Genomic DNA, 25,998 nt, shown 5'->3' on the forward strand with positions numbered 1-25,998 from the left:
TACAGTTTAAAAAATACATAAAAACCAATGCCTCAGAGGCCCCCTCTTTGCACCACACTAAAGAAACAGAAAGGATTTGAACACTTCAAATCATGGAATTCAATAATTTTGTTGTATCTTGAGTAGGTTTCTAAAAGGTTAGCAACAAAAGTTGAAATGCTGTTCCACTGGTTTACAGTAAATCAGGTGCATCCACCCACTGGTGCGTAGACAGACAGGCAGCCCCTGCTTTGTACAGTAGGGCGCGATCGTAAAAACCACCATGCAACCTCCACGATCAATGGGCAAACTTACGATTGTGCTTTGGCCGCTAAAAATTTTTGTTAAAACATTAAAATCCCTCTCACTCTTGGTTATAAAAGTACAGAGAAATAAAAAGTGTAAACTAATACCTAGTACACTAACTTAAAATACTAAAAGAAAATTAAAAATTAAGTGTTTTACTCCTTTATAGGAAACTTATCAAGAGTAGTTCGAACAGTGCTTGCCTCCTTCTTCTCATCTTGTAACTTAAAATACTGAGTGAGCACCTTCCCTATGCTTTGTGTAGTCGCCATATTCCTTTGGAAGTTTGGATTGGCTGCCAACCTTTCATCCTTTGAAGTCTCCATGTCCTGATATTTCTGAGAGTTTCTTTAATGTCAAGTTTTTTTTTTTCCTGGTATCACTTCCTCTAGGACATCTTCATCCTTTTTGTCACAACCAGTGTTTACATTTATATCAATGAGTTCATTTTCACTATAATCCTCTGGCTGCATATCTACAACCTCTCAAATGGTGTAGTGTCATTTCCACAGTCACCTTTCTCTTCCATAGCTACATCTATGATTCAAATTTCATGTCTAGCGTTATCAATTTTCACTACTTTGCTATACTATCAACTTCGTTACTAATTCCCTCTTTTGAAGGTTTATTTTTGTAAACCGTCATGTGGGTTCTTCACTGGGGACAAGGTGGTAACACACTACGTTCTTTGCTGATTACGTCAGAATCAAACAACAAATGTGTGACAGCTGACCACAGACAGACTTTGAAAGGTGTGACGTAACTGGTCACGAGTCAAGATGTACATCTGTTACTGACATGGTGATTTTTGTGGACTGAGGAGGCAGCAATGAAGTTTGTGCCTCTCGAGATCACTCACAGTTAACACACCGTAGTATGTGAAATTTGAACCATGTTATTGGGGGAACAGCGTTAAGCTGATCCTTGGTAACTGAAATTCGTATTTTTCAGGTCTGTGCACAGGGAGAGCTGCCTTTTTAAGAGCTGACATTTATCTACCTGTAAATAAAGTCAAAAATATTTTCTCATCTAGGTAATTTGATAATTTAAAATGCAAACTAATACAGCAATCAGATCAGCAGTCTACCCTATGTTCACCTAGAAAAGAAAGGGAAGAAAAACGAAATCATACAGCTTCTACATATGCTTTTACGTATATCTTAGATGGATTGCTGTGTCCTAGTTTCCCTGTATGGCTACTATACATTCACAAAGCTTACCCCTTGCTTTTTGCCTACATCTCATTTCATATTTGCCCCATCTATGAAAGATGCTGCTGCTGATTGAGATAAAACAGACACAAAGTCCTGATATTACTCCTGGCATGATGAGCACCTCAGGATTCATTCACACGTAGTCATTAACTCATTTATACATAATGATGGTAATACTCATGATAGTATTTGTGAGAAGATAAGTAATGTCCAAAATGTAGGCAGTCCTGTCTATTGTGAATATTATCCTCTAGAACAAGAGAAAAATGAGTCCTTTATTTTTACATGTAAAAAAATTTAAGTCTGTCATAATGTTGAATAGTTTATTGTTGTGTTTTATATTTTTAATAATACTCAATATAGGTGACAGTATAGGGAAATGGACACGCAACACTGTCGAAAGTCTAAATATGCAAAAACTTTCTAGAAGTTGGTTAAATCAGTTATAGCACTTTCAAATAATGAAAACTTTTATCGACATTAAACATCATATTGTAGAAGAATATTTCAATTTTGATTAAGTATATATGTTCTTACCTACACAAACACAGACATATAAAGAAAAACTACAACCACTCAAAACTAGCATCTAGGAGTATGTTATTCTTATCTTTAGTATTTTTATATTTTTCAAATTTTCAATAGTGAACATGCAATTATATAATTCAGAAAGACTAAATTTGTTATAAATTTTGTAAACCATTATAGCCAATCCTAGGTATTGGGTATTGCTTGGTTTGCTTTTACCAAAAATAAAATCATAGTATACATAATATTTTGCAATTTGATTTTTCACTAATTAATATAACTTGGACATACCTATATTATCGGTGCTGATTCTGTATTTCTTCCTTAACATTTTTAGCATGTGTATGTAAATATATATAGATATGCTGACAATACAAACTGTTGAGTTTTTAAATAACCTTTTGAAAATTTAAATGGAGAAAAGTGAAAAAAATCACGTGTGTAGAGCTTAATAAATTTTAGCAAAGTGAACACAACTCTTGTAACCACTGAGACAATTAAGAAACTGAATACACCTGAACCCCCCCAAAAATCCTCATGGCCCATGTCAGTCACTAGTCCCTCCTCTCAAAAATGGACATTACCTAATAAAGCCCATATATGACAAACCCACAGCTAACATCACTCTCAGTGGTGAAAAGGTGAAAGCATTCCCTCTAAGATCAGGAACAAGACAAGGATGTCCACTGTTGCCACTTTTATTCAACACAGTTTTGGAAGTCTTAGCCAGGGAAATCAGAGAAGAAAAAGAAATAAAAGGAATCCAAATTGGAAAAGAAGTAAAACTGTAAGATGATATGATACTATACACAGAAAATCCTAAAGATGCTACCAGAAAACTACTAGAGCTCATCAATGAATTCAACAATGTTGCAGGATACAAAATCAATGGAATTTCCTGGCGGTCCAATGGTTAGGACTCTGTGCTTTCACTGCCAAGAATGCAGGTTCAATACCTGGTTGGGGAACTGGGATCTTGCAAGCTGTGTGGCACGGCCAAAAAAAACCCAACAACAACAAAATTGATACAAAGCAAGCTCTTGTATTCTTATACACTAACAATGAAAGATCAGAAACATAAATTAAGGAAACAATCCCATTTACCGTCACATCAAAAAGAATAAAATACCTATGAATAAACCTACCTAAGGAGGCAAAAAACTTGTACTACGAAACCTATAAGACACAAATGAAAGAAATCAAAGATGACACAAACAGATGGAAAGTGATACCACGCTCTTGAATTGGAAGAATCAACATTGTGAAAATGACCATACTACCCAAGGCAATCAACAGATTCAGTGCAATCGCCATCAAATTACCAATGGCGGGCTTCCCTGGTAGCGCAGTGGTCGAGAATCTGCCTGCCAATGCAGGGGACATGGGTTCAAGCCCTGGTCTGGGAAGATCCCACATGCCGCGGAGCAACTGGGCCCGTGAGCCACAATTACTGACCCTGCGCATCTGGAGCCTGTGCTCCACGACAAGAGAGGCCGCAATAGTGAGAGGCCCACGCACCACAATGAAGAGTGGCCTCCACTTGCCACAACTAGAGAAAGCCCTGGCACAGAAACGAAGACCCAACACAGCCATAAATAAATTAATTAATTTAAAAAAATTACCAATGGCATTTTTCACAGAACTAGAACAAAAAATTTCACAATTTGTATGGAAACACGAAAGACCCCGAATAGCCAAAGCAATCCTGAGAAAGAAAAATGGAGCTGGAGGAATCAGGCTCCCTGACTTCACACTATACTACAAAGCTACAGTAATCAAAACAGTATGGTATTGGCACAGAAACAGAAATAGAGATCAATGGAACAGGATAGAAAGCCCAGAAATAAATCCACGCACCTATGGTCAATTAATCTATGACAAAGGAGACAAGAATATACAATGGAGAAAAGACAGTCTCTTCAATAAGCGGTGTTGGGAAAACTGGACAGCTACATGTAAAAGAATGAAATTAGAACATTCTCTAACACCACACACAAAACTAAACTCAAAATTGATCAAAGACCTAAATGTAAGGCTGGACACTATAAAACTCTGAGAAGAAAAGGTAGGCAGAACACTCTCTGACATAAATCGCAGCAATATCTTTTTGGATCCACCTCCTAGAGTAATGAAAATAAAAACAAAAATAAATGAATGGGATCTAATTAAACCTAAAGACTTGTGCACAGCAAAGGAAACCATAAACAAAACAAAAGGCCAACCCACAGAATGGGAGAAAATATTTGCAAACGAAGTGACTGACAAGGGGTTAATCTCCAAAATATACAAACAGCTCATGCAGCTCTATGTCAAAAAAAACCAAACAACCCAATCAAAAAATAGGTGTACGACCTAAATAGACATTACTCCAAAGAAGACATACAGATGGCCAAGAGGCATATGAAAAACTGCTCAATGTCACTAATTATTAGAGAAATGCAAATCAAAACTACAGTGAGGTAGCACCTCATACTGGTTAGAATGGGCATCATCAAAAAGTCTACAAACAAGAAATGCTGGAGAGTGTGGAGAAAAGGGAACCCTCCTACACTGTTGGTAGGAATGTAAATTGGTACAACCACTATGGAGAACAGTATGGCAGTACCTTAAAAAACGAAAAATAGAAATACCATATGATCCAGCAATCCCACTCCTGGGCATATACCTGAAAAGAACCATAATTCGAAAAATACATGCACCCCATTGTTCACTGAAGCTCTATTTACAACAGCCAAGACATGGAAGCAACCTAAATGTCCATCGACAGAGGAATGGATAAAGAATATGTGGTACAGATGTACAATGGAATAGTACTCAGCCATATAAAAAGAACCAAACTAATGTCATTTGCAGCAACACAGATGGACTTAGAGATTATCATACTAACTGAAGTAAATCAGACAGAGAAAGACAAATATCATATGATACCACTCATGTGTGGAATCTAAATTTTTTCTTTTTAAAAAAGTTTTATTGAAGTATAGTTGGTTTACAATGTTGTGTTACTTTCTGCTGTAGAGCACTGTGAATCAGTTATATAAATACATATGTCCACTCTTTTTTAGACACCTTTTCCATGTAGGTCATTACAGAGTATTCAGTAGTTCCCTGTACTATACAGTAGGTCCTTATTAGTTATCTATTTTATATATAGTAGTATGTATATGTGAATCCCAATCTCACAATTTATCCCTCCTCCCTTTTCCTCCCTGGTAACCATAAAATTGTTTTCTACATCTGTAAGTGCAATCTAATTTTTAAAAAATGATAAAAACGAACTTAATTACAAAACAGAAACAGACGCACAGGTATTGAAATCATACCTATGGTTACCAAAGGGGAAACACTGTGGGGGAGGAATAAATCAGGAACTTGGGAGTAACATACAGACACTACTATATATAAAACAGGTAACCAACAAGAACCCACTGTATAGCACAGGGAAGTCTACTCAATATTCTGTAATAATCTATATGGGAAAAAACCTGAAAAAGAATGAATATATGTCTAACTGAATCACTTTGCTGTACAGCTGAAACTAACACATTATAAATCAACTATACTCTAATAAATTTTTTTTTAAAAATGGATATTGCCTTTACATAAGGGGAGTCATACAATATGTATTCTTGCGTCTGCCTTCTATCATTCAACATCATGTTAGTGAGGTTTATTCATGTTATTATGTATAGCACTAGTTTTCTTCTTCATTGCTATGTGGTACTCTGTTATATGAATATTACACGATGTATTTACGCATTCAACTGTTCAGGGACATTTGGATTATTTCCAGTTTGGGGGTGTTATGGATAATGTAGCTATGAAAATTCTTGTCACATGTTTTGGTTCACCTATGTACACATTTCTGCTGAGTATACACTAAGAAGAGGAACTGCTGGATAATAATGTAGTATTACATTCAAATTTAGAAGATATTGTCAAACAGGTTTCCTGAGTGGTTGTACCAATCTACAATCACACTGGCTAGATAGGAACATTCCCATTGCTCCACATCCTTACCATTATTTAGTACTGTGAGTCTTTTTTTTTTTTTTTTTGCGGTACGCAGGCCTCTCACTGTTGTGGTCTCTCCTGTTGCGGAGCACAGGCTCCGGACGCACAGGCTCAGTGGCCATGGCTCACGGGCCTAGCCGCTCCGCGGCATGTGGGATCTTCCCGGACGGGGGCACGAACTCGTGTCCCCTGCATCGGAAGGCAGACTCTCAACCACTGCGCCACCAGGGAAGCCCAGTACTATGAGTCTTTTTAATCTTAGGCTTTTGGTAGGTTTGATCTTGATAGCTCATCATGTGAATGTATGTGTTTTTCTAATGAAAAATCATGTCAGAGTTTGACAAAATATCTGTACAAATTGAAAAAAGAGGGGGAAATGAACACATTGCTAGGCAGAGTATTTCAGCCTAGCGAAGATTCAGAAACACACCAACTCATGATATTTTCACCAGTTCTTTCACACTCACGAATGTCAAAACAATGCATAGCTAATACGAAGGTACCTTCAGGAAGAAGAAAAACAAAACAAAAATAAAAAGAAAGAAAATAAAGAAAACTAGCTTCATGGATTAGTACTTGATATTTATCATTTTGGGGTTTTTTTTGAATTTCAGGTAAAATCTTTTATATTACATCAGTAGCACATAAAGTCCTTGATATTAATGATTGTACATTCTGTACTTAGACATGTCTATGTGAATATATAACGTGCATCAATTAGTTTTTGCAGTGTAACAAACCACCTTAAAATTTAGTGGCTTAAAAAAGCAACAATTTCAGAGTTCACAATTCTGTGTCGGGGCTTTTGGGTTCTTTCAGTTGGTCCCAGCTGGGCACCCTCACACCTCTGCAGTCTGCTGGTGATCGATGGCTTCTCACATGTGTGTGATGGTTGTCCAGCTGGTGGCTTGGGTATGGGCATGTGCTTCTCCTCATCCAGCAGGCTAGCCTTGGCTTATTCATGAGGAGGTGGCCACAGGTTTCCAAAGAGCAACAAGAGGGCAAGCGCAGTGTACAAATGCTTTTCAAGCCTCTTGCTAATGATACACTGGCCAAAACAAGTCACACAGGAAGCCAAATGGAGAAATAAGCTCTACCCCTTGATGCAAATTGCAGCTTCACACTGAAATGGCATGGACGAAGGGAGAGGAAGAATTTGTGGCCATTTTTATATTCTATGCTAGCATTTTTCTTAGTTCTTTACATGTTTGCTTTACTGCTTGCTCAAAAATCAAAGATATAGTACCTACTGCTTTCCCCATTTGGTATATAAGGAAACTGAGGTTCAGAAAGGTAAAGCAGTAACATAGTCAATAATCAACAGATAAGGTAGATAGCTAGTGGGAAGCAGCTGCATAGCACAGGGAGATCAGCTCAGTGCTCTGTGACCGCCTGGAGGGGTGGGACAGGGAGGGTGGGAGACGCAAGAGGAAAGAGATATGGGAACATATGTATATGTATAAATGATTCACTTTGTTATAAAGCAGAAACTAACACACCGTTGTAAAGCAATTATACTCCAATAAAGATGTAAAAAAAAAAAAGAATTATACATTACTTTAATGATCCTAAAAATACTAATGCTGTGTTCATTTTGACCCCCAAAATGACAAAATAAGTGTTATGATAATAAGTAAAAAAGAACCAAATATTTTTGTCTTTCCAATATCTATACAAGAAGTTGAGAAAATGAAATAAAATAAAAAAAAAATCAACAGAGCCGGGATTTAAACTCATGTCTACATGATTTCAAGGTCTCTGTTCTTTCCTACTATTCTACCTTCTGATGGATGGCTAATGTGCCTATGTCTAGCTCCAGAAAAGTTTCCTTTTCCTGCCTCTTCCCTATTTCATCCTCAGTGCCAACCTAAACTCAAGGGCAACCCCCTCCCTCCACTGTAGGTACCTACGAGCCCTCCAACCTTCTACTCACTATAAAAAAGTAGGGATTTTTGACTGATTTTATTTCAACTAAAAGTCATTCACTCGTGCATGCAGCCAACTAATCACTTGCATCTTGAGCCTTTTTCCTCTTGATTGTCTAAGAGCTACTGGTTTATTTATTTATTTTGGGTTGCACTGTGCAGCTCGCAGGATTCCCCCTCGAACCTGTGCCCACTGCCGTGGAAGCATGGAGTCCTAACCACTGGACTGCCAGGGAATTCCCCCTCTTGATGGTCTAAGGAGGACTAATCCATGTCAAGAAGGCTGTGACACACTATGAGTGAGTGCTGAGCTGCATCATCCTGATTCCTGAGATTCAGATGGTGAGGCACCTTCACTCTACCACGGAGACAACCAAATGGAAGCACTATCCAGCAACATACTGAGCTTGTGGGGATGCGGGATCTTAGATATTTGCCCCCTTGAAGAACCAGAAGTTCTTTTTATTACCTAATATTAAGCCCATTTCTCACAAGCACCTGTCTAAGTGCCAATATTGACATTCTATTAAGGGTATCAGTTGAGTGCCATCTGTCTCATACTGCAATTTGGGGGATTTCTCAAAAGACAAGTTGGCAGATTTCTTCTTATGTAGATTCGGTCCAATGCCACTGAAGGATATTTTTGATGCAAACATTTCTGAGCATAGATATTCCTGATCTTGTCATTTTCGAAAATGCTTTGTGGCCTCAACTGCCACAGCAGTGGCTTTCTAGTAGCCACATTAAAACAAATAAAAAGAAACAGGTGAAATTAATTCTGATGTATTTTATTTGACCTAATGTATCCAAAGTATTGTCACTTCAATATGAAATTAATAGAAAAATCACTAATGAGATATTTTACCTTCTTATCTTTAAGTCTTTGAAACCAGGTGCATATTTTACATTCACAGCTTATCTCAATTTGGATTTTTCATCAGAAATACTTCATCTGTCTTTATGTTTCACAAAATACACAGTTGCGAAAGTAGAGTCACGTTCTAGTTGTTTCAAACTTGTTTTCCAATAACTGAATCCAAGATCAGTTTTTCTAACATATTGTAGTTAAAAATTCAGCCCCTCAGTTGACACATTTCAGGTGCCCAATAGCCACACATGCGGCCCATGGTTACCCCCCGTCACACAACACAAAGGCAGCTGATCACATGGAAAGTGTGTCATTCTTTAGTATACCTCTATCATGGGGAAGCTTTCACTCATCATCACATAGGAGATGAAGGAAGACAAAATGCACCAATGCTTCTAGGACAAAAAGATCTTTCAAGTCATAAGGAACCAGTGGCTAAAAACACCAAGTTGTCAGCTATTTCAAGGCACAGTATCACAACTTGGAAGGGCACAGTGGGGCCAACTGATGTTACTCAGGCTGACTTTAACCACTACATTCGTTTCATTGAAAAACACAAAAGGATGTTTTTCTAAGGCAGGGGAGAAAGCACAGAATTTTAATACTGAATCATGTGCAACTTCATAACTACTGCGCCATGACCATTGATCCTGCAAATATACCTCTAAGTTTGTATTTCCATAAGTAACCACCAGAGATTTTGACCATGGAAGTTACACAGCACAGCCACATCCTCAGTCCTTTAGATAATCTATGCCACTGGGAGGTCAGGGTGAACTCTAGGAGGAGAAAAGTCTTTAAAACTTGACCTTAACCAAACTTACCAACAGCTGAAACCCACTGAAGGCATTCTAGACACACTGATTTCATCACTCTGACACTCCAACTCAAGTATCTTAAATTGGGCATTTCTGCTTATAGAACACAGGATGTAATAATATCAGACTTTCCTGGCTGATGTACTCAGGCTGATCAAATTCCACAATCAACTGCAGAAACCCTCACTTGGACCAACACTCTTAAATTGAGTGTGGCGGGTGAAGGAGGGGGGCCTGAGGAATTCAAGTCATTCACAAGATGTCAGCATGACTCCTCTGCCCACAAAGGGTCATCTTTTCTGGGGCAATTGCATTGTTATCCCACAAGCTGCAGTTGCCATGTTATCTCCGTCACAGTACAGGGCACACATTCAGGATGTTAGCACAAAAGGCAGAGACGGAAAAGCTGTGTCTGGTGGACTGAAACTGATTCTGATGATGAAAGAAAGAGTGTAGCAAGGCTAGGCCCTTTGGCATAACTGCTAAAAGCATTAACTATTCCACAGCAAGTGACCAAGGGCTGAGGTCACACCTCGACTTTGCAGAACCACTGCAGGGAAAGAAGCTGACTGCGGCTCTAGATGACTCAACTCATCCTTAGCTCCTTTTCAATCCTTCACCCCAACAAGTTGCTCCCAGGTGGTGTTTGCACTTCAGAGGCAGCTAAACACTTTCGCTAATGACAAACCTTTCCTAAAAGGGTGATAGCATTTGAGGTGAGATCGAATTGTTCAACGTTTAATTCGTGTAACAAAAGGATCTCAATGACATCACATTTTGAGCAAAATTCAAAACAATGTATCTCAAATGTCAAATGTTTCAAAAATCTAATCATTTCAAAGCTGGCAGGTCAGGAGAACTGTTACCGCATTTACTCTGGAGCCGCAAAGCCAGACCCCTTCAGCTCGTAAGCAGAAATAACCCACCTCCTTTTGTTGATATGACACAGACAGCACTGTTGTTAGTATTTATCAGCATGGCTGTGAGCCATTTTGGAGATTCTCTATGCGGTGACTTCAATATTCAGCTACATTAAAATTTAACATCTTCTTAATGTCTTACATTACCTAGTCATTCATTAAAGAGTGTTACTAGTACTACTGCTGAGAAATGTACCTGAGACTCAGGGGTTTAGAACTTATGACTACAACACTATGAATTAGGTAGACAGGAAGGCTTCCACGATAAGTCGCACTGGTATTAACAATAACACTCTGAAACACTGAAGTGATGCTGTGAAAATGAAAAGAATGACTTTAAAGGTACACCTTTTAAGTTTATGGATATATATATGTAAAAGCAAAACCTCATCCTGTAATTTAGGAAGGATAATGAAAAAAAAAAATGCTGGCATCAGGGATGCATATCCCTGAGCCAACAGGTTGTCTAAGGCCTGAAGCACTTTTTGATGATTTGAAAGGACATAAAGAGAATGGGTGACAAGTGTATATTGAGTCATCTGCTCCTCGAGCACCAGCCTAGGACTTCAATTAAGGACAAAGAGGCATCGGGCAAGTGCATGCGCTGAAGACAGCAGACAGGAGTGAGGACAGGTTGGTCCCTCCGGGGCTTGACAAGACACATCTCGATGCCTTACCATCATCTATCTGCCTCCATGCACCCCTTCTGGGAAAGTACAGCAGGGAGGAGGGGGGACAGGTGGACGTCCTCACACCTGTGATTTGGCAGCCCAGAGGAGGATGCTCTGGCTTTGCCTCACTCCTCCTGGGGCTTCAAGGCGAAGGGCTGTTTCCCCCATCTCTGCCCTTTAAGTTGTCCAGTGAGAGGGGTTGGAGAATCACTAACAGAAACTACGGATGCCTGCAGCAAGTGAATCTGCGATGTGTCCCTACTTCAGACATCTGTCTAGGTGGAAAAGGGGGAAGAAGATATAACAAATGATGGATTACACTGCCAAGGGCAAGAACTGAAAGTGCTGAGATGGACTTGTCTCTGCAATATATACCCCCTGGGGGTTTCCCCCTGCCCCCTGAGGACTTGCTTCTGTTCCACAAGAGACCCAGCATGTGGGTACTGGCTGTCAAGGGTCAAGGTCGACAGCCACTGCCAAACAGAGAAGCAGGGATATGCATTAAGAAAGGGCAATGACTGACAGATGACACCCTTCCTTCCTCCCCAAGGTAAACTGACAGGGAGGAGAAATAAAAGATCCCAACTCCAAGTTCATTATGTAAAAGCCTGGTCTTGACACAGAGGTGAGGTTGGAATTTTAAACTAGATCTTGTTGAGTTGCTTTGGGTTTCTTTAATTTTTAATAAAAAGGAACTGCAGCATTACAGTACCTATCCAAGATGTTATAAAGGGACCTGTTACTCACTGTAAAGACATTCAGCAGGGCACATTTGAGCTTAATAATTGTAGAAAGATAAAACTGTTTCCTGTCTATATTCTGGATAATTAATACTGTTCAATAAAACAGTCACATATGTGTTTATTATGTTTAAAGAATATAAAAGAAAAGCCTTGTTCCCACTTACAGATTTATGCATCTAATTTACATAGTGAAAATTCAGGATTCTAAGTATTTCAGATTTGCAAGTGTTTAGGAACATGTACCTGGAATAGAACATGACATCCTCTACCTCATATGATCACCCCGGGCAGAGGGTCCAGTTGCCGGTCACGAGGAGGTTCTCAGGAGATTACTGAAGCTTAAACGTGGTAGTAACTGCCATGTTTAAACTACTTTAAAAAAAAAAAAACCCCAAACATCCAATTTACATGTCATTGACATAAATGAGAGATGGAGATACTGGATTCCAAGTCAATCTAATTAGATGGATTTTATCTACAAAGCCATCTGGGAGTTAGCATAAATATACAGAATGATACCTGAGTGGTAATCCTGAAAATGTTGCCAAAGCTGACTAACAACTTTGCTCTTCATAGCAAGATTGTACTTGTATTGCCGACAGCAAGAACAGCCATCCATCTGAATTTAGCTCCAAAGAGAAATGATGAATGAGAGAGAAATAATCAAGATAAATACTGTGGGGGCCTCCCTGGTCGTGCAGTGGTTGAGAGTCCGCCTGCCAATGTAGGGGACATGGGTCCGTGTCCCGGTCCGGGAAGATCCCACATGCCGCAGAGCGGCTGGGCCCGTGACCCATGGCCGCTGAGCCTGCGCGTCCGGAGCCCGTGCTCCGCAACGGGAGAGGCCACAACAGTGAGAGGCCCGCGTACCAAAAAAAAAAAAAAAAAAAAAGATAAATACTGTGTCCAGAGAACAGTAGAATTCAGGAAACCGTAGTGTTAGGCGACACATATTCCAAAGAAAATGGCAGAAAAATACCTAGAGCAGGAACATGGAGACAAATCCACAACGATAAAGCACAACCTTTGGCGTCAAAATAATCTGTGATATATGGTCAAGTCTAGGAGTAACTGCCTATGTCAGTTGTAACAATTCTAAGATCTAAATGGATGTGAACAACTGAACAGATATAATGAAAGGCAACATCCACTAAATGTTTAGAGGAAGGAGAGCTTTGGGATTTGCACAAAGCTTGGTCTCTGATCTGTGCTCTCAGATTACAAAAGATAAGAGCTGCTTTTATTTGCTTTACATATTGTCATGGGTGCTACATTATTTTTGAATGGATAGGAGAAAATTAGAGTGTTAGGTAGAGGATGAAAATATACCAATACACCTCTGACAGCACGGAAGCCTAGTCCAGCTTCAACTATGAAGGTTACTCTGGAGTCAAGGCTGTTCTAAGAAGGTACCAGCCATGATCTCGTTCCCAGTGACTCAGTCTCCCCCAGGAAAGCTGCAAACCAGGCAATGGAGCTCCAGTCCTTGTCCCAGAATTCTGGGGGTTTGGAGCCAGTGTTTCTTCCGTTAACTTCTTGCAGGGCCCTAAGCCTTGTACATTTGCTGTCCCTTCCTTGTGTTGAGAACCAGGCAGTTACCTTTCCTAGTTCCTTGAGCACCGCTTCTAATATCCCTCTGTTGCTGCATTAAGAATTCTTACTGCATATTTTCTGGCTCCTGGCACATGTGACATGGTAGGTGGCATTTGACAATGATAAAGAAACTGTGACATTCCTTAGCTAACATAGGATAATATGAGACTCTCAAAAACAAAGATTTACCTCCATAGGTTGAGCTCCCTTTGAGAGAATGTCAAGTAAGTCTGCAGAAGAGATGAAATAGAAGCGCGGAAAAGCCACACGCTTGGTTTCCAGGTACTCAGCAAGAGCTTTTTCACAAAGAGAAAGCCTGCAGGAAGGAATGAAAAATCATTGTAAGCATATCTTGCCCATTCATTTATTAAAACGTCACCAAAACCCAGAGCCTCTCATCTGTCCATTCACCACAAGAAGCTCACCATTTAACACGGAGCCTACCTCCTTCTCTTTGACATCATCGTCTTGTTCATGACTCGTGTACAAGTCATGCCAAGTGGGAGGAGAAACACACACACACCCATCGTTAGTTGAGACTAAATATAGATCAGACTTAAGTTGATGTTACTTATCACTTGTCTGTTTTTTGGAGGGAAGCGTGGACATTTAAAAAAATTTTTTTATTGGAGTATAGTTGATTTACGATGTTGTTAGTTTCAGGTGTACAGTGAAAACAGAATCAGTTATACATATACATATATCCACTCTTTTTTAGATTCTTTTCCCATATAGGCCATTACACAGTATTGAGTAGAGCTCCCTGTGCTATACAGTATATCCTTATTAGTTATCTATTATATATATAGTAGTATGTATATGTCAGTCCCAATCTCCCAGTTTGTCCCACCCCCCCTTACCCCCTGGTAACCATAAGTTTGTTTTCTACATCTGTGACTACTTCTGTTTCTGCTTTGTAGGTAAGTCCATTTTTACCCTTCTTTTAATGACGCTTCTCATCAGCAGGAGAGAAGACCAGATTTGGCATCCCTCGCCCTGAGCACAAAATGCTTTACTTCACACGTAATTGGTTTAAGGTCTTCCTTTTCCCACTGAATGTCTACAAAACACAAGCACCTTCAACTCTCTCTGGTTTTCAGAAGAGTCATAAGATCCAGAATCATTTCCACATTATTTTCTTAGCAGAGCAGAGATGACTCAGAGGCAGAGCCCCCCAAACCCTCAAAGATTACTGACTAAGAAATAATCAACTTCTGCAGAAATCCACACTTTTAAAATTATGGCCAACTTTCTCTCTAAAAAACTTCCAGATTATGAAATAATTGTATGTGATATATATTTTTATCTAGAGGGCTCCTCTGCCTTGCAATGAAAAGTGGTCACAATTCCACACAAAGCTCTTTTTTTAGTGGCTGATCTGCCCATTTTTAATCAAAAGCCAGAAAATTCTTATGACCACTAGCTGTTGTATAATTTTATATGAAAATTACAAATGCCCTTTAGGACAAGGATTTCAAAACTACTAACATGCTGTCTAAGGATAATTTCTAGTATAATTAAACTATATACAAAATAAAGGACTTAAAATGAGTGCAATCCCAGTTCCTAGCATACAGTAGCTGCTTAATAAATATTTGCAGGATACTTTGATAAAAGAATTGATTAAACAACCATGCCGATTCTCTTGATAATAGGATATTCTAATTTTACTATAATGATATTCCTTTTTGGAAAACAGAAATATATTTGGATCTGTTTACGTTAACTCACAAAATGTATGTACCACCTAATATGTATAAGGCAACTAGATAACTATAAGCAAAATTATAAAATAATTTAGTAGAAGTTGTTCGTACAATAACTTGGTGTTAAATCCTATTAGATATTCAAAAGAAATCTCAGAAGTATAACAAATTGATCACTTTGTAGTTTTATTCTTACCTGTACTGTAAATCTTTAAGTTCTTCAAAAAGGTTAGGTCTGCATGTTGCTTCTAAAACATTTTTTATTTTAGCTGTCCTGAACATTAACTCCTGAGTGAAAGTAAAACATGGAGCCATTGATATTAGAAATTAGTTTTCTAAATTTTTCATCCATTTAGGGAATTAAAAAGTGAAGAACAATCAAACTACGGGAAAGCAAGATAAATGAGATTTCTAACACCATGTCTGTTCTGCTTTTAAACTTTTAGATGAACATCAAAAACAAAGTGTAATCACATAGTTTTTATCAATATAAATTCTATAGGCATTACCACCACTCTGGGTCCAGGCAGAATTTCTCTCTTCTAAACCAAACGCACAAAAAAATAGAGAGACAGAGAACCAGAATCTTAAAGAATATACACTCACATTGGAAAATGAGATGAATATGAAACAATCTACCCACTCTTTCCTCCTTAAAAGTTAAATAAAATAGAATTCCTCTAGTGTTCTGCTTTAGCTAGTAAGACGATAATAATTCATCCCCATTTCTAGATAAAAAGTAAAGCCATTATTCTCTGCTTAAAGTCTCTCAAATCATTTATTATATGTACATCTCCATGTGTTCTCTGTGGCTCTTATGAAACAAACCAGTAATTGATAGTATAACTTTGTTACTGGTTTCCCCTCCTCAGTCTCTTACTTCATGAAGATGAATCTGTCTCCCAGGCCTTACTGTTGGTGTAGGCCTCTGGGAAACATGTGGCCTGCTGCCTGGTTTTGTACGGCCTGAAGCTAAGAGTGGTCTTTACATTTTTAACTAGTTGAAAAAAATCTAAAGAAGCATAATACTTCGTGACAGATGAAAATAATATGGAATTCAATTTCTGGTGTCTATAAAGTTTTACTGGTACACAGCCACACCCATCTGTCTATGTAGTGTCTATGTTTTCTTTCACAGGACAATGGCAGCCCTGCTGAGTTGTGACAGAGACCACATACAACCACAAAGCCTAAACTATGGACTATCTGACCCTTCACAGGCAAGTTTCCTGACCTTGTCTCCTGAAATTCAAATACACACATATATTTTTCATAAATACAGTACCCCAAATCATGTTTCTTTACAAGATTTTTATATTGTTTGGACAAAGCTGTTAGGATAGAAAACAGCCTTTCTTCCACGAACCTTAAATTCAGCATCTACTCTGCCGAATCTCTGAGCATCTTTCACAAGCTGAATTCGAATATCTTCTGAATAAACAAAGATGCTTTCTAGGTGAGACCAAGTGCGCTGTACTTCCATCCAAGTAAAGATGACCGAATCTGCTGTGTTTAATTTGTTTTGCCAGCTTATGACTTGCTCAATGAAATATTCCACATACTTGCTTTGAAGCAGAGTCTGTAACTGAACCTAAAAGGAAGGCAAAGAATTTCAAATACCATCTAAATTGGTAGTCTGTAAGCATCAAGAGGGAGCACACTTCTGTTTATTGCTGGATTCCTAGGACCTAGCACACGATACATGCAACAGGCATTCAGTAAGTATTTGCTAAGTGAGTGAATTAATGGCATTAAATATTACATAATAACATGTTTTTTCCAAAAGGAAAAAGACAAATATAAGCAACGACATGTAATGCGTCTTCTAGAAGAAGGCCACGTGTCTCTTTGAAGGCAGGAAAAAATATTGTGCACCAGGGTGCAGCTTTAGGAATTAAACTTTATTTTTTCATCCTCTCTCACTCTTCTTGGGGTCTCTGCCTATGAATCATCCTAAGGTTATGGGTCTTCTTTTTCAATATTGAAAATACGAAACAAACTTCCTTCCAGTTTGCTAAGACCTCAAGCTCCTGTTTTCCTCCTCTTTGAGTTTACTACCAAACTTGGCAGCCTTCCTAACACCAAGCCTTGCTTTAAGGTCGTGCAGTTCAGCGAGCACTTCCCATCATTCTGACACTGAAATTCCAGGATGTCACTGAGAACAGCTCCTTTTCATCCTCCTCCATCTCTAAGTGTTTAATACATTTGACTATTCTTCCCCCCCCAGCTTTATTGAAATATTATTGACATACAGCATTGTGTAAGTGTAAAGTGTACAATGTGATGATCTGATACGTGTATATACTGTGAAATGGTTACCACAGTAAATTTACACCTCCACAACCCACGTAACTGCTGTGTGTGTGTGTGTGTGTGTGTGCACGTGTGTTGATAACATTTAAGATCTACTCTCTTAACAACTTTCAAGTATATAATATACTACTGTTAACTGCAGTCACCATGTTGTACATTAGATGCCCAGAACTTATTCATCTTATACCCAGAGGTCCGGACCGTTTGACCAATACCTCCACACTTCCCCAAAGCCCCAGAAACTGGTAACCACCGTAATACTCTATATAAGGTCAGCTTTTTTAGATTCCCCATACAAGCAAGAATATTCAGTACTTGCTTCCTCTGAGTGAACTACCTCACTTGGCATAATACTCTCAAAATCCACCCACATCATCACAAACGGCAGGATTTCCTTCTTTTTATGGCAGAATGATGATATTCCACTGTATATACACCGCATTTTCTTTATCCATTCATATGTCAATGGACGCTTAGGTTGTTTCCATGACAGTCGACTCTCCTTTGTAGGAGAAACTTATCCTGTGATTGCTGATGATACTATACAGTCTTCTTTTTCTACGATTTCTCTGGCCACTCTCTCTCTCTCTGCCTCCTTTATGTCTCCTGCTCTTGTTCACTACACGCAGCCTTTCCCAAAGCTCTATTCTCAGCTGGATTACCTTCTTTACGTCTCATTATCTAGCTCATCAATTCTCAAGACACCAAAAATGACCTCCCAAACTACAGTTCTAGACTGAACCTCTGCACCGAGCTCTGGGTCAGACTTTCCACCTTTACATCAATGTCCCTCACTTTAAATACACCAAAAATAATAGAACATCATCTCTTCAGAGCAGGTTCTTTCCTAAGTGCCCCATGTCTAATAATAATAACACTACTGTTATTATTTCCTCTGAATAGTTTGTCTCTTTCATCTTTCTTATGTCTCATGTCCAAAGAGATGCTAACTCATAACCTTAGAATTCAAGACCACATAGGCTGCGCTCTGGACTGTCCCTCCAGCCTTATTTTTTATTACTCCTATCAAGAAAATCTATATTCTAAGGAAACCAAACTCTTTAAATTACCTCTGAATGGCAGGTACTTTCTGGCATTCCAAGATGCCACTAACATTCTCCCCTTTGCTATAACACCCCTCTCTGATCACCATTTTTTGTTGAATACCAGCCCATCCTTCAAGGTTCAGCACAAGTACCACCACCTTACAAGACCCTTTGGAACCTTGTCTCTGTCTCCCTACTCAAGTGCAAGTTCCTTGAGAACAAGTGTTCATACTTTTTGAGCCCAAATGGTACTATGCCTGGAGCCTGGTACAAGCAGATGCCCAATGAATGAAGAAAGAAATGTTGAGTATTGGAACTTGGGAAAAATCTAAAATCGTAATTTAAAATGAAAAAATCTGTAATAAAAATATACATCTTACTTGGTTGTGCTCTAGAGTTTCAAACAATTGTTCATCAAACTTCAGTAATAGAATGCCCGTCCGAGAGTGAACTTCATAAGAGAACTCCATGGTTGCCCAGGTCTGGCTGATTTCAGTAACAACCTAGACGTAAACAGTATTTAGTTATGCGCACAAAAGTTTAATTTAGGACCGATACTTAGGCTATCATCTGGAATTTTAAAAATTGTTTTTACAATTAAAAAAAAACAACACAGAGGGACATCAAATATCACTGGCCTCAATTTTTTTTCCTCCAAATAATTCACGGTGATGAGGTTTAGAGAATGAATTCCACCACACAAAAGGAACAAGCGTCACACCAATATCAAGTTTTTTTTACTGGATCTGAGCTTTATATCCTTCACTGAAACACAATGCCAGAGCAGGAGGGGATTTAAAAGGTTATCTTAAAAGTCTGATAGACATTCAAGACTAGGAATCCGAGAGAGGGGGAAGATGGCTGAAGAGTAAGACGCAGAGATCACCTTCCCCCCACAGATACACCAGAAATACATCTACACGTGGAACAACTCCTACAGAACACCTACTGAACGCTGGCAGAAGACCTCAGACCTCCCAAAAGGCAAGAAACTCCCCCACGTACCTGGGTAGGGCAAAAAAACAAAGAATAAACAGAGACAAAAGAATAGGGACAGGACCTGCACCAGTGGGAGGGAGCTGTGAAGGACGAAAGGTGTCCACACACTAGGAAGCCCCTTTGCAGGCGGAAACTGCGGGTGGCAGAGTGGGGAAGCTTCAGAGCCGCAGAGGAGAGCGCAGCAACAGGGGTGTGGAGGGCAAAGCGGAGAGATTCCCGCACAGAGGATCGGTGCCTACCGGCACTCACCAGCCCAAGAGGCTTGTCTGCTCACCCGCCAAGGCGGGCGGGGCTGGGAGCTGAAGCTCCAGCTTCGGTCAGAGGCAAGAGGCTTTTTCTTCCCTCTTTGTTTCCTGGTGCGCTAGGAGAGGGGATTAAGAGCGCTGCTTAAAGAAGCTCCAGAGACGGGCACGAGCCACGGCTAACAGCGCGGACCCCACAGACGGGCAGGAGACGCTAAGGCTGCTGCTGCCGCCACCAAAAAGCCTGTGTGCGAGCACAGGTCACTATCCACACCTCCCTTTCGGGGAGTCTGTGCAGCCCGCCCTGCCCAGGGTCCCGGGATCCAGGGATAACTCCGCTGGGAGAACGCACGGCGCACTTCAGGCTGGTGCAACGTCCTGCCGGCTTCTGCCGCCCCAGCCTCGCCCCGCACTCCGTGCCCCTCCCTCCCCCCGATCTGAGTGAGGCAGAGCCCCGAGTCAGCTGCTCCTTTAACCCCGTCCTGTCTGAGCGAAGAACAGACGCCCTCCAGCAACCTACACGCAGAGGCGGGGCCAAATCCAAGGCTGAACCCCAGGAGCTGTGAGAACAAAGAAGAGAAAGGGAAATCTCTCCCAGCAGCCTCAGAAGCAGCGGATTAAATCTCCACAATCAACTTGATGTACCCTGCATCTGTGGAATACCAGAATAGACAACGAACCATCCCAAATTGAGGAGGTGGACTCTGAGAGCAAGATTTATTATTTTTTTCCCCTTTTCCTCTTTTGGTGAGTGTGTATGTGTATGCTTCTGTGTCAGATTTTGTCTGTATAGCTTTGCTATCACCATTTGTCCTAGGGTTCTATCTGTCCGTTTTTTTTTTTTACTTAAAAAATTTTTTTTCTTAATAATTATTTTTTATTTTAATAACTTTATTTTATCTTACTTTATTTTGTATTATCCTCCTTCTTTCTGCTTTTTCTCCCTTTTATTCTGATCCGTGTGGATGACAGGCTGTTGGTGCTCCAGCCAGAAGTCACTGCTGTGCCTCTGAGGTGGGAGAGCCAACTTCAGGACACTGGTCCACAAGAGACCTCCCAGCTCCACATAATATCAAATGGCGAAAATCTCCCAGAGATCTCCATCTCAACACCAACACCCAGCTTCACTCAACGACCAGCAAGGTACAGTGCTGGATACCCTATGCCAAACAACTAGCAAGACAGGAACACAACCCCACCCATTAGCAGAGAGGCTGCCTAAAATCATAATAAGTCCACAGACACCCCAAAACACACCACCAGACGTGGACCTGCCCACCAGAAAGAAAAGATCCAGCCTCATCCACCACAACACAGGCACTAGTCCCCTCCACCAGGAAGTCTACACAACTCACTGAACCAACTTCAGCCACTGGGGACAGACACCAAAAAAAATGGGAACTACGAACCTGCAGCCTGCAAAAAGGAGACCCCAAACACAGTAAGGTAAGCAAAATGAGAAGACAGAGAAACACACAGCAGATGAAGGAGCAAGATAAAAACCCACCAGATCTAACAAATGAAGAGGAAATAGGCAGTCTACCTGAAAAAGAATTCAGAATAGTGATAGTAAAGACGATACAAAATCTTGGAAATAGAACAGACAAAATGCAAGAAACATTTTAAAAGGACCTAGAAGAACTAAAGATGAAACAAGCAACAATGAACAACACAATAAATGAAATTAAAAATACTCTAGATGGGATCAATAGAATAACTGAGGCAGAAGAACAGATAAGTGACCTGGAAGATAAAATAGTGGAAATAACTACTGCAGAGCAGAATAAAGGAAAAAGAATGAAAAGAACTGAGGACAGTCTCAGAGACCTCTGGGACAACATTAAACGCACCAACATTCAAATTATAGGGGTTCCAGAAGAAGAAGAGAAAAAGAAAGGGACTGAGAAAACATTTGAAGAGATTATAGTTGAAAACTTCCCTAATATGGAAAAGGAAATAGTTAAGTCCAGGAAGCACAGAGAGTCCCATACAGGATAAATCCAAGGAGAAACACGCCAAGACACATATTAATCAAACTGTCAAAAATTAAATACAAGGAAAACATATTAAAAGCACAAAGGGAAAAATAACACACAAGGAAATCCCCATAACGTTAACAGCTGATCTTTCAGCAGAAACTCTGCAAGCCAGAAGGGACTGGCAGGACATATTTAAAGTGATGAAGGAGAAAAACCTAGAACCAAGATTACTCTACCCAACAAGGATCTCATTCATATTTGATGGAGAAATTAAAACCTTTACAGACAAGGAAAAGCTGAGAGAGTTCAGCACCACCAAACCAGCTTTACAACAAATGCTAAAGGAACTTCTCTAGGCAAGAAACACAATAGAAGGAAAAGACCTACAATAACAAATGCCAAACAATTAAGAAAATGGGAATAGAAACATACATATCGATAATTACCTTAAATGTAAATGGACTAAATGCTCCCACCAAAAGACACAGACTGGCTGAATTGATACAAAAACAAGACCCATGTTTATGCTGTCTACAAGAGACCCACTTCAGACCTAGAGACACATACAGACTGAAAGTAAGGGGATAGAAAAAGTTACTCCATGCAAATGGAAACCAAAAGAAAGCTGGAGTAGCATTTCTCATATCGAACAAAATAGACTTTAAAATAAAGACTATCAGAAGAGACAAAGAAGGACACTACATAATGATCAAGGGATCGATCCAAGAAGAAGAGATAAGAAGGGTAAATTTTATGCACCCAACACAGGAGCACCTCAATACATAAGGCAATACTAACAGCCATAAAAGGGGAAATCGACAGTAACACATTCATAGTGGGGACTTTAACACCGCACTTTCACCAATGGACAGATCATCCAAAATGAAAATAAATAAGGAAACACAAGCTTTAAATGATACATTAAACAAGATGGACTTAATTGATATTTATAGGACACTCCATCCAAAAACAACAGAATACATATTTTTCTCAAGTGCTCATGGAACATTCTCCAGGACAGATCATATCTTGGGTCACAAATCAAGCCTCGGTAAATTTAAGAAAACTGAAATCATATCAAGTATCTTTTCTGACCACAACGCTATGAGACTAGATATCAATTACAGGAAAAGATCTGTAAAACATATAAACACATGGAGGCTAAACAATACACTACATAATAACGAAGTGATCACTGAAGAAATCAAAGAGAAAATCAAAAAATACCTAGAAGCAAATGACAATGGAGACACGACGACCCAAAACCTATGGGATGCAGCAAAAGCAGTTTTAAGAGGGAAGTTTATAGCAATACAATCCTACCTTAAGAAACAGGAAACAACTTGAATAAACAACCTAACCTTGCACTTAAAGCAATTAGAGAAAAAAGAACAGAAAACCCCAAAGTTAGCAGAAGGAAAGAAATCATAGAGATCAGATCAGAAATAAATGAAAAAGAAATGAAGGAAACGATAGCAAAGACCAATAAAACTAAAAGCTGGTTCTTTGAGAAGATAAACAAAATTGATAAACCTTTAGCCAGACTCATCAAGAAAAAAAGGGAGAAGACTCAAATCAATAGAATTAGAAATGAAAAAGGAGAAGTAACAACTGACACTGCAGAAATACAAAGGATCATGAGAGATTACTACAAGCAACCCTATGCCAATAAAATGGACAACCTGGAAGAAATGGACAACCTGGAAGAAATGGACAAATTCTTAGAAATGCACAACCTGCCAAGACTGAATCAGGAAGAAATAGAAAATATGAACAGACCAATCACAAGCACTGAAATTGAAACTGTGATTAAAAATCTTCCAACAAACAAAAGCCCAGGACCAGATGGCTTCACAGGCGAATTCTATCAAACATGTAGAGAAGAGCTAACACCTATCCTTCTCAAACTCTTCCAAAATATAGCAGAGGGAGGAACACTCCCAAACTCATTCTGCGAGGCCACCGTCACCCTGATACCAAAACCAGACAAGGATGTCACAAAGAAAGAAAACTACAGGCCAATATCACTGATGAACACAGATGCAAAAGTCCTCAACAAAATACTAGCAAACAGAATCCAACAGCACATTAAAAGGATCATACACCATGATCAAGTGGGGTTTATTCCAGGAAAGCAAGGATTCTTCAATATATGCAAATCAATCAACATGATACACCATATTAACAAATTGAAGGAGAAAAACCATATGGTCATCTCAATAGATGCAGAGAAAGCTTTTGACAAAATTCAACACCCATTTATGATAAAAACCCTGCAGAAAGTAGGCATAGAGGGAACTTTCCTCAACATAATAAAGGCCATATATGACAAACCCACAGCCAACATCGCCCTCAATGCTGAAAAAGTGAAACCATTTCCACTAAGAGCAGGAACAAGACAAGGTTGCCCACTCTCACCACTCTTATTCAACATAGCTTTGGAAGTTTTAGCCAGAGCAATCAGAGAAGAAAAGGAAATAAAAGGAATCCAAATCGGAAAAGAAGAAGTAAAGCTGTCACTATTTGCAGATGACATGATACTATACATAGAGAATCCTAAGGATGCTACGAGAAAACTACGAGAGCTAATCAATGAATTTGGTAAAGTAGCAGGATACAAAATTAATGCACAGAAATCTCTGGCATTCCTATACACTAATGATGAAAAAGCTGAAAGTGAAATCAAGAAAACACTCCCATTTACCACTGCAACAAAAAGAATAAAATATCTAAGAATAAACCTACCTAAGAAGACAAAAGACCTGTATGCAGAAAATTATAAGACACTGATGAAAGAAATTAAAGATGATACAAATAGATGGAGAGATATACCATGTTCTTGGATTGGAAGAATCAACATTGTGAAAATGACTCTACTACCCAAAGCAGTCTACAGATTCAATGCAATCCCTATCCAACGACCACTGGCATTTTTCACAGAACTAGAACGAAAAATTTCACAATTCGTATGGAAACACTAAAGACCCCGAATAGCCAAAGCCATCTTGAGAACGAAAAATGGAGCTGGAGAAATCAGGCTCCCTGACTTCAGACTATACTACAAAGCTACAGTAATCAAGACAGTATGGTACTGGCACAAAAACAGAGATATAGATCAATGGAACAGGATAGAAAGCCCAGAGATACACCCATGCACATATGATCACCTTATCTTTGATAAAGGAGGCAGGAATGTACAGTGGAGAAAGGACAGCCTCTTCAATAAGTGGTGCTCGGAAAACTGGACAGGTACATGTAAAGGTATGAGATTAGAACACTCCCTAACACCATATACAAAAATAAGCTCAAAATGGATTAAAGACCTAAATGTAAGGCTAGACACTATCAAACTCTTAGAGGAAAACACAGGCAGAACACTCTATGACATACATCAGAGCAAGATCCTTTTGGACCCACCTCCTAGACAAATGGAAATAAAAACAAAAATAAACCAATGGGACCTAATGAAACTAAAAGTTTTTGCATAGCAAAGGAAACTATAAACAAGATGAAAAGACAACCCTCAGAATGGAAGAAAATATTTACAAATGAAGCAAATGACACAGGATTAATCTCCTAAATATACAAGCAGCTCATCTAGCTCAATATCAAAAAAGCAAACAACCTAATCCAAAGATGGGTGGAAGACCTAAACAGACATTTCTCCAAAGAAGATATACAGACTGCCAACAAACACATGAAAGGATGCTCAACATCATTAATCATTAGAGAAGTGCAAATCAAAACCACAATGAGGTATAACCTCACACCAGTCAGAATGGCCATCATCAAAAATCTACAAACAATAAATGCTGGAGAGGGTGTGGAGAAAAGGGAACCCTCCTGCACCGTTGGTGGGAATGTAAACTTAGACAGCCACTATGGCGAACAGTATGGAGGTTCCTTAAAAAACTAAAAATAGAACTACCATACGACCCAGCAATCCTACTGCTGTGCATATACCCTGAGAAAATCGTAATTCAGAAAGAGTCATGTACCACAATGTTCATTGCAGCACTATTTACAATAGCCAGGAGATGGAAACAACCTAAGTGTCCATCAACAGATGGATGGATAAAGAAGATGTGGCACATATATACAATGGAATATTACTCAGCCATAAAAAGAAACGAA

General features: G+C 39.4%; 1 protein-coding gene across 1 annotated transcript in view; it reads right to left on the reverse strand.

Moving 5' to 3' along the window:
* DNAH11 (dynein axonemal heavy chain 11) overlaps positions 1–25,998 on the reverse strand; it is a 315,311-nt gene that overhangs the window by 209,366 nt on the left and 79,947 nt on the right. The window contains 4 exon segments of the mRNA XM_029233957.1: positions 13,769–13,895; positions 15,482–15,573; positions 16,652–16,876; positions 19,025–19,147. Of these exon segments, the coding sequence (XP_029089790.1) occupies positions 13,769–13,895; positions 15,482–15,573; positions 16,652–16,876; positions 19,025–19,147 (567 nt within the window).

The sequence above is a fragment of the Monodon monoceros genome, unplaced genomic scaffold (assembly GCF_005190385.1).
Source record: "Monodon monoceros isolate NGI ecotype Baffin Bay Population unplaced genomic scaffold, NGI_Narwhal_1 Super_Scaffold_2, whole genome shotgun sequence".
NCBI classification, from domain to species: domain Eukaryota; kingdom Metazoa; phylum Chordata; class Mammalia; order Artiodactyla; family Monodontidae; genus Monodon; species Monodon monoceros.